Source organism: Triticum aestivum, chromosome 2A (genome assembly GCF_018294505.1).
Source record: "Triticum aestivum cultivar Chinese Spring chromosome 2A, IWGSC CS RefSeq v2.1, whole genome shotgun sequence".
In the NCBI taxonomy this organism is placed as follows: domain Eukaryota; kingdom Viridiplantae; phylum Streptophyta; class Magnoliopsida; order Poales; family Poaceae; genus Triticum; species Triticum aestivum.
The window spans coordinates 75891332-75905274 of record NC_057797.1 but is presented as its reverse complement, the minus strand read 5'-3'; the positions used below and the strand labels follow the sequence as shown (position 1 = coordinate 75905274).

At 45.4% G+C, this 13943-nt stretch overlaps 1 protein-coding gene across 1 annotated transcript; it reads left to right on the top strand.

Moving 5' to 3' along the window:
* Positions 1 to 632: 632 nt before the first annotated feature.
* Positions 633 to 3728, top strand: LOC123187595 (uncharacterized). Its single transcript, XM_044599509.1, has 4 exons — positions 633 to 2000; positions 2650 to 2805; positions 2907 to 3097; positions 3376 to 3728. Exons 1-4 carry the CDS (start codon positions 678 to 680, stop codon positions 3383 to 3385), a joined length of 1680 nt encoding a protein of 559 aa, XP_044455444.1. The 5' UTR covers positions 633 to 677; the 3' UTR covers positions 3386 to 3728.
* Positions 3729 to 13943: the final 10215 nt, after the last annotated feature.

The following is a 13943-nucleotide window of genomic DNA, read 5'->3' as shown; positions in this document are numbered from 1 at the left end:
TAGTGTTTCTCTGTAACGCTAATCCCATATGAAGTTGTCCTTAGGTCTAGCATCACTTGGTATGCACTGCCACAAATTTACAAACCGGGATACAAGTGGAGTTCACTTGTAAAATCCAATTTGGCTCCCAGAAGCACGTGATCTTGCACGTGAAAATGATTTTTGAGATGTCGAAAAAATCTTAATTTTTTTTACGTAATCATAGTCACATCCAAATGCTGCCTGCAAAGTCTTAGGCAAAAAGTTAAACATTTTGGCCTGTGCAAAAAATAAATAAATTGAACACCAAATGTTACCCCAAAATGTCATTCAAATTTGTTTTTTTCACCGAGAAACACTAGTGCTCCGTTTCGTATGAAAATTGCCAAACATGCTTGCTAAACTAACACAAACATCCGCAAAAAAATCAAGAATTTTTAAAAACATTTTACCACTTTTTTAAATTACCGCGTGGGAGCAAATGCTCCGGAGCCAAAACGCCTCCCACTGCTCACTCTCAATAAGAAAAGACTTTGAGTGTACGCCATCCCACTCCGCAACTCACTCCGAAGCAGCCGCCACCGGAAAACCGAGAAAGCGGTACCAAACTCCGCCCATTTCGCCGAGTTTCTCTCCGTAAGCGGCACCAAACTGAGAAAGCGGCAACAAACTCCGCCCATTTCACCGAGTTTCTCCGTATGCATCTCCCCCGCAGAGATTTCAAAATCCTGACTGACAGGGCTGCGCCGGGGCGACCCGAAACCCTACGTGCAGGCCTTCTGCTCGACGAAATGCGCCGGAGCACCACCCAGCGCCCGGGGCCGCGCCGCGGCGCCGGCCTCAAGCCCGGATCCCGCGGCCCGGCCGCCGTCAAGCCCGACCGCCTCAGCGCCCTCCCGGACACGCTCCTGCACCACATCATGTCGTCCCTCAAGGCGTGGGAGGCGGTCCGCACCTGCGTGCTCGCGCGCCGGTGGCGCCACCTCTGGGCTTCCTCGCCCTACGTCGACCTCCGCGTGCGCCACTCCTCCGGCCGCGACGCCGACCCGCCGGAGGAGTTCCGCCACTTCGTGCACCGCCTCTTCCTCCTCCGCGACGCGTCAGCGCCCGTGGGCACGCTCCGCCTGCGGTCCGGCGACGAGGACGCCGGCTACGACGAGGACGACGCCAGCGCGTGGATCAGGGCCGCCATCAACCGCAACGCGCGGGTCATCCATCTCGCTGGGCATCGCTCGGAGATTGCATCGTTGGAACGCGTGCAGTTCGTCTCGTGCCACCTGAAGGTGCTGAAGCTGTCGTATGCCAGGCTCGACGGCCGGATCCTCAAGCAGCTCTCTTCCAGCTGCACGTCTTTGGAGGAGCTGGATCTGAAGGATTGCCTGGTGACAGGCGCCGGGATTGTGTCTGCCTCTTTGAAGACTTTGATCATGCTCAAGTGCAAGATCAAATGCGCCTTCTCCATTGCTGCTCCGAACCTCCTACTTCTGCGCCTCACCACGCCTTACGTCCGAGTCCCATCATTCAAGAACTTGGGGTCACTTGTCACGGGCACCATCATACTTGATGACTCTTTCCTGGGTGATGATTTTGAGCACATCAGTGATGAAGATGACTGTGATGGAACTACTGATGACGACGGGGGTGATAGCGATGATAATGATTGGACAGAGAGCTCTAAGATTCATGATGATGACTCTTCCTTGGGTGATGATTTTGGATATGATCATTTTATAAGATTTGGATATGGAGATACTTTTGCTGAAGAAAGTTACATGCAGGGTCGTTACAAGGATAATTTTGATTATGGTAGTGATATCGATAGCGATGACAATACCTATGAATACGGTGAGATTGCAAATGATGCAAAGCATGGCTACAAAGGTAAAGGCCAGATTTCCAGTAAAGATGGTAACTATGGTGGAAACAGAGAATGCAATGGTAGGAAGATTTTAGGTGGACGCCATATTCTTGAGTCTCTTTCAAGTGCTAGGACTTTGGAGTTGTTGACTGATGCGGGAGAGGTATATATAGCTGTCACCACCTTTTACTGGTCTCTCTATCTTTGAGTAAGAAAATTTCCTTGATATGGCCATCATTGTTTTTTTAACAGCCTTTTCTGATGTTTGCCAAAGAAATTTATGTTGCTCCCAACAGAACACACATATGTCCAATGAGCACATTTCTTCTTACATAAGTAGCAACACCTTCTTAGAAAGGCGCAGTTGACTGGGAGAAGAGTTCAGATCAAGAAATTTGTACTAGCTCATTTCATCATCAAATAGTACTCTGTAGGTGAAATCAATAAGATATGGAAGTATGCAGCTTCAAGAGAGCATTATTTATTATTTCAGATTATTTTTTATATTCATGTAGTATTGTATCTTTTTAAATGATTACAGTTTAAATCGTCGTGTAATTAACTATTTTGAGTCTGCATACCAGTATAATGGCAATGTCCCGTCACATTATAGAAAAAATGATGAATCATATTTTTACCAATAGGCGCTAATCATGGTAACACCTTACTATATGTCTTAATTTCTTTTTCATGGTGAGTATGTTTGTTTTCTTCTCTGCATATTAAATAAACCTCTTGTATTCAGTATATAAAATATAAAATTGATTCAAATTACTATGTTTATTTGCTGAACACTCATTTTATGTGTGTAGGTGGTTCTGAGTAGGGAACTGGAAATGTGTCCAAGTTTTGGCAACCTGAAGACCCTGTCCCTTGGCGAATGGTGTATGGCTGCAGACTTTGATACACTAATTTTCTTGCTGCAGCACTCACCTAATATACAGAAGCTCTTTCTCCAACTTAAAATTGTATGTGTAATTACATATTTGGGGCTTATGCTTACTTGATTATTTTTTAGTTTTGAGTACCTGAACACATGTTTAACAACAACTTTCTTGATCTGCAAAAGAACTTCAATACCAGAAAGGTATCAGAAACAGGTATCAAACTACAGAGAAGATCATTTACTTGCAAAGACCTAGGAATGGTAAAGATCAACTGCTCAAAGGATGATGGGAGAGTCCACAAGTTGGCAAATTTGTTCAGGGCAAATGGTAATACCCCTCGAGAAGATATACGTCCGCCGGAGTGGGAGTGCTTGTGAGTCATACCTTCTCTTCAGATAACATTTCGTATTTATTTGTGTTATCAGTATTATTACTTGCTTGTGTGTTTCTGTGCTATTGGCTGACGGAGGTAAGCTGCATATTGTCTTGTTCCACCTTCCCTGAAAAGCTACATGTTTTTATGTGCATATAATCTGCTTGATGTCTTGTCACCATTCTGTTAAATTGAAAGTATATTTGTTAACTTAAATATGTTTCTTCTGTGCATGATCCTAAACTACACACTTATCATCTCCCTGATAATTCTACCAGATCTCCGTAGCCAGAAGTAGATGAAAGAATTCGCCAGGCGTGAACTGGAGTTTTGGGGGATGTAACATCCAGCAGCCTCATTTGCTTTCAGATAAGAAATCCTGTACCATGGTCTCCACGAAGCACTGATCGTGCTCTCAAAGCTGCGTCGTATTTCTTGATGCCCTCTTTTTTTTTCAGTAACATGCATGGCTGATGTTTATGGCCATCAATCATTGGAATGTTCTTCCCCGTATGATGAGTCGAGACTTTAATTTTTTTTTAAACCAGTAGTAGGTCTAGGCTCAACCGCTCAAGTACATTTTTGCTTTGTTCCTGTAACGGATATGAATGATCCTCGTTTGAGTGTTTTAGACTAGTGCGTCTCACGAGTTTGCCATGCAACCATGTCGTTTCTACGATGACAAATGTTGATCCTTATATAGGCGGCTTTAGTGCCGTGCAAATCCAGATATTATATACTAGTAGTAGAAGGAGCTGACCATTGTTTGACATAAAGACCATTGTCAAACTAGGTGCATATTGCCAACTCGTTCTTAGACGTACAGTAACAGGCAAGATGCGGCAGCATCAACTGAATGCAGTGCTGGTAATACCGGCAAGTAAAATCCACAAACACTTAGGGCTCACATTTGATTGTTGAGTAGGAAAAAACCCGGGAAAATAAACCCTTAGGGGAGATTCTCCTGTGCACATGAGATCCCTTCCACCACGTGGGAGAAGTTCCCACTGCCCTGGGTGCCAAAATGGCAACAAGGGGGAGGGAAGAAAGTCCCTCAAATAACACAGAGACTTGACCCCTCAGCACACAGATAACAATAGACTTGTACATACAAAATTCTATAGATAACAATAGACCATATATAAGAATTCCACAAATAATTCTCAAAAAACTTGAATTTTAAGAAATATTACAATTGATAACCACCACTCCACAAAGATTCAAATATCGGTTGGTCTAAATTTCTTTGCGACCAAGTGTTGGCCTAAACTGTTTTCATGTGCCATCATAGTTCAAGTTTGTTCACGAAAAAGAACTTGAATTATCAATTGCCTTGTCGGTGGCAGAGATACTTTTGAATAAGAAGAACTGCAAGACGATGATCACTAGCCCTACTTATGTTTTTTCTCCACTCCGCATTGCCATCAGATACCAAAAGTTGATGCTCACTGAACTACAAAAAAAATCAAGTTAGCACTAGTTTACATTTTCAATAGACTAATTTTGGGTACATAAACGGATTAAGATGAAATAATATCAGCCAACATATTGTATGTGCAGTGTCCATAATAAAATCGAGACCACGTTGCTTGCGAAAAGAATATAATTTTTTCAAGCTTCTTTGAACATCTACAAAGTACTCAGATTCAGAATGTCCTATGAACCAGAATGCCACTTACAGTCAATACCAAGTACTCAGATTTAATATCCATTTTTCAGGGAATAAAGCAAAAAGAATCAAATTTTATGATCAAGCAGATGTTTGTGTGTGTCATCCTATGACATGTAAAAATGTTGGACAAGATTGTGACCGAAGCAAGCAAGAAAAATAATCACAAGCTGGAAAAGCACGACTAGAGTACCAAATTACTAATAAATACGTAGTATGTGGCCACACTTATGAGTAAATCATTTGTCAAACAGATTGCTACAAAAGTTCACTTAAATGACAACATATCCTAATCGGAGCAATAGGGAAAAAAGTAAAGAAATAACATCTTTAACTAGCTAGGCACGTGGCAAGCTGGTAGTACTATCAGATTCCTTATAATGAGGGAATCTCCTTCCCACACCTATGCCTTTTGTATTCCAAGGCAAATTAAAATAAGGCATATGTCTACGGGGAGCTCTTGGCTAGTTCATTGTGACTTATTATCATAATTATTTTGCTACTCTATCTATTATGTTGTCATCAATGCCAAAAGGGAGAGGTTAAAAGGGCATTTGTGCCCTTAATTGTTTTTTGTGCTAATGACAACATAACTTGCTGTTCTAACCACATGCTTGAGTCTATAAATAGTGCTGCCACATCATGGAAGAATGCATCGATGGTTAGATATGCTCCTCAATTTGAAAAAGGTAAAAGAAGAATTTTGTTATTGTTTTACTTCGTAATATTTTAGTCCATAATAGGGCAACCACACTATCAAGAGGGGGTTCAGCATGAAGGTATTCTGGGAATCGACTACACGTACACCAAATATATGTACCTAAGTCATACAAAAATGTGCAAGGAGAGGTCCTCTAAATCTACTAGGGTACACATTTTGTGAAAACCCTAGAACCTCTGGGGTAGCCAGGAACTTCTGAGGCAAGATTCAGGCAGGTTTCGGGGCGTTGAGAGAGATTGCACAAACTGTGCAATGTCTCTAGAAACCTCAGAACCTGCCAGGAACTTCTGGGGCAAGGTTCAGGCAGCTTTCGGGGTGTTGAGAGAGATTGCACAAACTGTGCAATGTCTCTAGAAACCTTAGAACCTGCCCGAAACTTCTAGTGGTCGGAACTTCCAGGACTGCCTGGAACTTCCAGGGCTAAAAGAACCTGTGAAAATCGGTTGGATTTCCGGTGACCTTATAAATAGTCTTTCTCTTCTCCAAGAAGGTGATGACTCCATTTCTCTCACTTCCATTTTTAGAACTTGATTTCTAGGAGATCACCCCCTAGCCACCCAAAGCTCTTGATCTTTTGAGGAGTGAAGGAGTAGTGCTCCACCTACACATTCACCAAAGCAAAGGTGATTCCTCCTTGTTTTCGTGGTGAATCTTGTTACTCTCGGAGGTTGAAGACTCCTAGGTGATAGGAATGCTCTGGTGAGGAACCAAATTGTGATTTACCCCGAAAAGTTTGTGAAGGTTTGGAGTGCCTAAAGGTCTACGGTCTACCACTAGTGGTTGGGCATCACATTTGTTGTGATATCTCAAGGAGAATAGGGGCGAGCCTTCATGGTAACACCCAACCCTCCAACTGTGACTAGTTTCCCTCCAAGGAAGTGAACATTAAGATACATCCTCATCTCCAGAGTTAGGTTATTCCTAACCCTAGCTCCTTACTTGTGGTTACTTTTTCCTTGTCCTTGCGGTCGATATATCGTATTATGTTGTTTAATTTGTACTATTATTGCTATCATCTTTGCTAGAAACTTGACTCACCTTTGCAATTGTTAGGCGTACATTGATATTCACCATTTTCCTAAACTTGCTAATTAACTAGTAAATTTTGAATTTTTTTTTCTATTCATCCCCTCTCTAGGTCCATGTCGATCCTTTCGGATGACATTCCTCAGATTTTCTCAGACTTGATCTTCAAGGTGAAAATCCATGATCTGCCCTTCGGTAGTTGGATCTGGCGACGATGGCGCTTGAGCGTCGTTCCCTTCCTGAAGGCATTGCTATTGGAAAACATTTCTCATTTACTTGTGATTTCAAGGCATGGTTGTTGCGGATATGGTCGTTGTTGGAGTTTGTTAATCATTGTTTTCAATGTTGCGGAGGTTTTTTACTCCACCAATGCATAACTTCGGTCTTGTATGACTTTACTATTTGCTGGTGTGATTCTTCGTGTGTGCGTAGCTGAATTTTTTTTTGGGGGGGGGGGTTGGCTTCCAATCTATTCATCGTCTGTCATGAGCCGAAGGTAGGCCACAGTCAACACCTCCCCCTCACTGCAGCACAGAATTTTTTATTATGGTAGACAGTCAAGAAGTCGTCGTGCTAAGGCGCCACAAGACCAACACACCAGAAGAACAACCGTCGCCGATGAGTAGAAGCATAGATAGGGAGGATCCAAACCATAGTCACAAAAACGAAAGATTGGATCCACAAAGATTCATCGATGACGAACATCGACCTAATCCTACAAGATTTTTCGGAGACACATCTCCACATGCCCTTCGACGACATTAGACACATTGCCGAAAATGAGGTCTATGCATGAGGACTTTATTCCATCCGCAATGAGCCGCCGCCCCGCCTTACCGAGAAGGACACAAACCCCAATCGACCTAAAAACACCTAAAATTGGGTAGGAACCCTCCCGCCGGCAAGGGTCGATGCCCACCATGTCTCCATGGCCCTAAGGTCATAGAAGACGAGGTGGACCAACGGCGACGTTGATGGGAGGCAGAGATACCCTAATCACCTGGGCAATTGTGAGAGGAGGAGAAGTGGTACATGTGGTCCAGAGTACTTCCTCCGTCCGGAAATACTTGTCTTACAAATGGAGTCTCTCAATTATTGCCATTGATGGTTGTGTCCATTGGTGTTAGTTATGTGCGTATCCTAACTACACATAGGTCTAAAAAGAACTACACAGAGGTTAGGTGTATGCATCCAATCGCTTTGAAAAATATGAATACCAAAATGAGGAAGGCACCATCCTAATTTGCATATTTTTATTTTCTTTTTGAGAATATATCCAATCTGCATTTTTTAGCGTATATCTTTTTTTCCTGAGAATCTTTTGAGCGTATATCCTTTTGTTTTAGAAACTTTTCAGCGTACTAGGTAATTGCCCGTGCGTTGCAACGGGGACATATATCTTCAAACAACCATGTCGCTCTCTCTTCGTCGGGTATTCCATGTAACAGCTCGTGCTGCTTCCAGCACTCACAGAATTGTTCACCAATCAATGCAAATAATTAAGGAGCACCAAATAATAAAAAGTCAACCAAATTGTTACAAAATGGTCTACAAACATAAGCATAAAATTATATATATTCAATGGTTTCTTGAGCCAACTGTAGGCTTTGCCAAGACACCCCATCATAGTGTTGTTGTGATTGGCTTTTTTACAGACTTTCACTAACGTGCGAAAAACCTCTATCTCATTTTTAACAAAGGGATCAAATTATAGCATGCAAATGTGCCGGCAATTCGTTCGCACACCTAATCTGCCAAAAAAGAATGTGGTTCTCATCGGTGCTTCCATCCTATTAGAAACTCACCACAGTAAGAAATGAAATTCCTTCCTTTCTAAAGGAAAGGTGTTGGTGTAATTAGTTAACATAAACCTTGTATTACTAAAACTTCATAAGCCGCTAACAACCATATGCTAACACTGCATATTTTGAGATCTTGATCTATTAGAAAGGGGAATTAATAAGATTTCATTCACAAGCATACCTTCCGGAAAAATCAAATTTTGCATGTATTACAAATTACCAAAAGAAAATAGGAAAATGGATTTGTACATGGAAACATGGGTATATGGCTATCAACACCACACACTACCATAATAAAGTTGCTTTAGGACTGAAGATTTGGCTTAGCTAAATTAATGTAAACCATTTTTTTTGCATATAAAGTTCAGATTACCAATCCCCATACAAGCTTCAATACATAAATCATGCAACACTAAATACCTGACTTATCACAATAAACATTAATATTCACTACATCTACAGTTGTTAGATCTCAATCCCAGCAGTTTTCAGGAGGCCAACCATCAATCTTACCTGCATTGGAAAATAATCAGCAGACATATCAAATCACAAAAGTAATGGACATCACACATGCATCTTCTAATCCTTTTGTTGCAACAACATCTATTAATCAATTGCTAGTGGAAACTATGACAAATACTCAAAGAGCACCCATAGCACTATATTTTGTATCGAGATGAAAGAAAATACCTCTTTTATCATATGTCCATTCAGTACCTCACGCCATGCAACATACTCACTACATTTGTTGCTTGCGCAAAGTGCAGCATGCACATGTTTCTTACCTGCAAATGCAGCTACACTTCGGAAAAGTAGTTGACTTCTGTTTGTATGATAGGTCTGCTACGATACAAGAATTAAGTTACATGCTCGCAAACCTTGTTCAGGTTGCAGTGGTTAAGCTAGGTGATGACTGGTGAGCATTGATGTTTCTTAACCTTTGTCATGGGCTCATGGCCGGTGACTCATGCCAGGAGCAAGCACAGGACACTGAAGTGGTAGCCTGACATATGGTTTATGTGTGCGGGCATAGCCTATACTTTGTGTGTGTGTATGTGTGTGTGTGTGTGTGTGGCTTTCTATAAACAGTTAAACACCCATGCTTGTTAGTGTTTCAATAGTACAGAAATAGCAAAGTCTTTTTTTTAGAAAAGAAGGATGACACACGGCCTCTACATCTGGGAGATGCATGCGGCCACTTTATTAATTATTCTCGAGGACCTTACAAAGTATTACAATAATAGGACTGAATCCACCATCTTGGCATCATATGTCACTACTCCTATCCATATGATGAAGGGGCGCTAGCTGGGCCAAATACCCAGTCCACTCACCTAATCCTATCATCCAAAGCCAGCAGCCCCAGCCGAGCCACATACCGGGTCTGGGGCATGAACTGGTCTGACGCACTCACATGTGTCGTCGCCGCCATCTTCCATTGGTCCGTCTTCAGAGCAGATATTGCTTCTACCTTGTCAGGCCACTCTATCATCGACGCCACCATGACGCCAGACAACAACCCCCTCCTGCGCGAGTCCAGCACCGCGCATCGGGCACGGAATCTCCACTGCACCACGCCGCCGAGATCCGCCGTCATCAATGTGCAGGATGAAGCACCACTCCACCAAAAAAGCCGCCCACTGGTCCCTCGAACCCGTGTACGCCTCCAAAAATGACGCCCCAAGGAGGAAACGACACCAACGCGCCGCCGTCATCTGATCTACTGATGTAGGGTTTCCCCCAGAGGTAGCGGATAGAGGTCTGGAGCTTCTCCACGGCGAGGCCTTCAAGAAGGTAATGACACAAAAAAGTGCCGCCAACAGCGGTCTTGGCATCAGGCCGAGAACTAGGTTTTCACCCGGATCCGCTGAAGGAACCTCCATCAAGCATCGTGTGCACGGGTCGCCGCCGATCTGAGCTGCCGCACATTGAGGTCGCACCGGCCAGATCAGATCTGTCCGGAGGGCAAACCACACATGGCGCCGACCCAACCCAGGCCCTCCATGCTGCCAAGGGCCAGAGGCGCCGGGGCCTCCACCATGCGCAGCCGCCCTGCCACCCACGCGGCCCAGGACGGCCAGCACCGCCACATCCCGTCGACGGCGCGCGCCCACCAGATCCGAGCAGAACACCCCGATCCGCCACCAAAACGGTCAGCCGCCGCTCCCTGGGGCCGCCGCCCTACAATCTAGCGCCACCGCGCCATAGAAGAGGCCGGAGGACCAGATCCATGCCGGCGTGCAGCTCCGCGTCGCCCGGCGCGCCGTCCAGGGCTGACCTCCATGCGTGACGAGAGAGGAAGGGCCCGCCGCCACCAGCAACCGCACGGGCTTTGCCCGGCGGGGACGCCCGACGGCGGCGAGGGGAAGGGAGCAGGAGGGGGCGGCGGCGGCGGCGGGGTTAGGTCACCCGAGCCACCCCCCTAGAGAGCGACGCGGGTGTCAAACCCGAGTCTCGTCACTTAGCAAAGTCTGAATTCCCCTACCCCCTTCTCTGTTCCTAGTCCTCTGTCTTCTCCTCTTCACGCATAGCAGATTGGGTGTTACAAAGTCAAAGAAACCCTACAGATCAGAGGACATAAGAACATATTTCCATATTTTCTAATGAATATAATTCACAGCCTGCTTTTTCAAATATATCACATACACCATGTTTCTAGGAAGTGCTATTCAAGTTCATAGTAAGAGATTAAAGTAGGTAAGCATGTGTTCACTCACCTCGATGTCAGTTGACTATCTAAAGCATCAGCCTCCCAGCATCTCTCCGTTCAGTACTGCGCGCACAGTTTGTTGCAAAGTGATCCAAGAGCACTAAACTGAAAGGGAGATTCCAGTTTTCAGATAATGAGTTCATGGTGTGAATTAACGATAACTGGTAAGTGGTAACTAAACCATACCTAGCCGGCGCCGCCGCCGGCGGAGGAAGTGGAGGAAACAGCAATGTACTGGATCCATCGCCCACCGTCCAGATCGACCCATGCACAGGAGACAACACCGGGAGCACGTCGATGCCGATGAGCTGCTAATCATGGTTGTGTCCCGGATCCACCGCCCTCCATCCAAGTTGGCTAATGCACCAATGACGAAGTGGTGGCATCGTCGCAAGAAGAGGGAAGTTACAGTCCAGTAAGTTGCGTCACCGGAGACAATCAGTGTGACAAGATGAACGTGTGGTCGTCTGCGTATCTCGTCAAATAAAAAGTTGGATGTTTGGATTAGGGGGTGATTGTTGGGATAATCCAAACAATGCGTAAGTTAGTTTAAGACTGATCAACGTTGCCGGTTAATTAGTTTGGAAAGTGCACGCGTTAGTAGTAGAATAGGAAAGCTATCTTGAGTTGTGGTTTGTAGTTTCCTAGTACTAGTACGTGTACGTGTGTGAGATCTCTAGTTGAATTAGGAATCTGTAGCAGAGTCCGTGTCGGTGTTGGTTTAGTAGTAAACGTCCGAGTAGGTCCTGTGTTGGAGTCGTGGCTGCACTTATATAAGCAGCAGCAGCGCGTGAGTTTTGTATCGTGAGAGAAAACCAGAAAATAGAAATAAAGAGAAAAACAAAGGGCTTGATACGGGCCCTTGGCTATCAGTTTTTGTGTGCGTGTGCGTTCGTGCTATTTGATGTGATCGATCTTCATGATGAATTTTCAACAATTGGTATCAGAGTAAGGTTCGAGTGAAGTTGTGCTTGCCTCGGGGTGGCGACCCGACTAGCGCCTCGGGGCGGGCAATACAGTCGCTGGTGTAGCGACAAGGAGGAACGGGCGATACAGTCGCTGGTGTAGCGACGAGGAGGTGCGGGCGATATAGTCGTTGGGTGGTGGAACGTCGTGGAGGATCAGGCGTAGCGGCGACGAGAAGGTGGTAAAGGCGCTGTCGCAAGCAAGGCGACGGGTGATTATCGTTCGACAAAACGACCTGGAGGAGGTTGACGGGAGCGATAGTGCCGAGGTGCGATGCTAGAAGATCTCGTGAAGATCGTCGTTCGGGGGGAGCGAGGAAGAGGCGACAAAGTTGCGAGCTGTCGTCAAGGTGTGCACATGAGTTCTTGTAAGGTGCGTCCAAGAGCTCAGATGTGTGAATCTTCTGCTGCAGTTGAGATGGTCACTGGCGGGGAAAATTGCAAGCGACAGCGGGTGGAAAAAGGAATGCGTGCCTTGCGTTTTCGTTCGTGGTCGCAGAGTTCTGGCGAGTTCATATACGGTGGAGATGAGTTGCACGTATATGGCAAGTTGTGTTGCCGCTGGACAGGAGGTGTCGTTTGATAAGATGTGGCATCGGCGACACTGAGAAGATATGAAGATGTGGTGGGTGAAGAGTTGTGTCTCCCCACGTACAAGCAACCGACGAGAAGATGAATATCAACGTGAAGATGGATGCGGACCAGTTAAGTTGAGTTCCTGCATGAGGTTATGCGTTTAGTCTGCATGTAGCACGCTAAGATGTGGCAGCGTGGCTGGTAGTCCAAGTAATCGTTGGTTTCAGTCTATAAAAGCCGGCATGAAAAAAATGATGACGAAGTGGTGGCATCGTCGCAAGAAGAGGGAAGTTGCAGCCCAGTAAGTTGCGTCAATGGAGACAATCAGTGTGACAAGATGAACGTGTGGTCGTCTGCCTATCTCGTCAAATAAATAGTTGGATGTTTGGATTAGAGGGTGATTGTTGGGATAATCCAAACAATGCTTAAGTTAGTTTAAGACTGATCAACGTTGCCGGTTAATTAGTTTGGAAAGTGCACGTGTTAGTAGTAGAATAGGAAAGCTATCTTGAGTTGTGGTTTGTAGTTTCCTAGTACTAGTACGTGTACGTGTGTGAGATCTCTAGTTGAATTAGGAATCTGTAGCAGAGTCCGTGTCGGTGTTGGTTTAGTAGTAAACGTCCGAGTAGGTCCTGTGCTGGAGTCGTGGCTGCACTTATATAAGCAGCAGCAGCGCGTGAGTTTTGTATCGTGAGAGAAAACCAGAAAATAGAAATAAAGAGAAAAACAAAGGGCTCGATACGGGCCCTTGGCTATTAGTTTTTGTGTATGCATGCGTTCGTGCTATTTGATGTGATCGATCCTGATGGTGAATTTTCAACATGCACCACACGCACCGGCTCGTCGTTGATGCCCACGAGCTTCGTTGTGAAGTCCAGGGGGAGCGCCGTGCCTAGAAACTGGTGTGTGCGCTACGTGCTACTCGCAAGCGTTGGCAGCTCGGAAGGGCGGCTAGGGTTAGGACCGGGAGGAGGGAGAGAACGCTTGCACAGATTTTTTGTGCGTACTATAAGGATGTTTCCTATTTTGCGGGTTCTTTCGTTGACTGGACAAAACCAATCGCGCATGGGGTGGAAGGCACAGGGAAAACCGGCTGCAGGAGGCTCGACGAATGGAGTCTCTCAATTATTGCCATTGATGGTTGTGTCCGTTGGTGTTAGTTATGTGCGCATCACATAAATGGTTGTGGTTTGTGTCCGTCCCCACGTAGGGTGACGGTTGGCGTGTCTTGTCCGGCGATTGCGAAGGCGAACGCGATCTGGCGAGGCGAAACCTAGGGTTCCTCGATCCCTCGTCCTGTTCCCGGTCTCGTGCGAGTCATTCTCCCTCCCTTCCCATCCACGAAAGGCCTTCTGCGCGTTCCCCTAGGGCGTGTGG

What these genes read in the sequence shown, in the direction of transcription:
- LOC123187595 (XM_044599509.1), top strand. Translation starts at nt 678, where the DNA reads ATGCATCTCCCCCGCAGAGATTTCAAAATCCTGACTGACAGGGCTGCG. An exon ending in TGTTGACTGATGCGGGAGAG is followed by an intron (nt 2,001 to 2,649) that starts GTATATATAGCT and finishes TTATGTGTGTAG; the next exon opens with GTGGTTCTGAGTAGGGAACT. An exon ending in TCTTTCTCCAACTTAAAATT is followed by an intron (nt 2,806 to 2,906) that starts GTATGTGTAATT and finishes GATCTGCAAAAG; the next exon opens with AACTTCAATACCAGAAAGGT.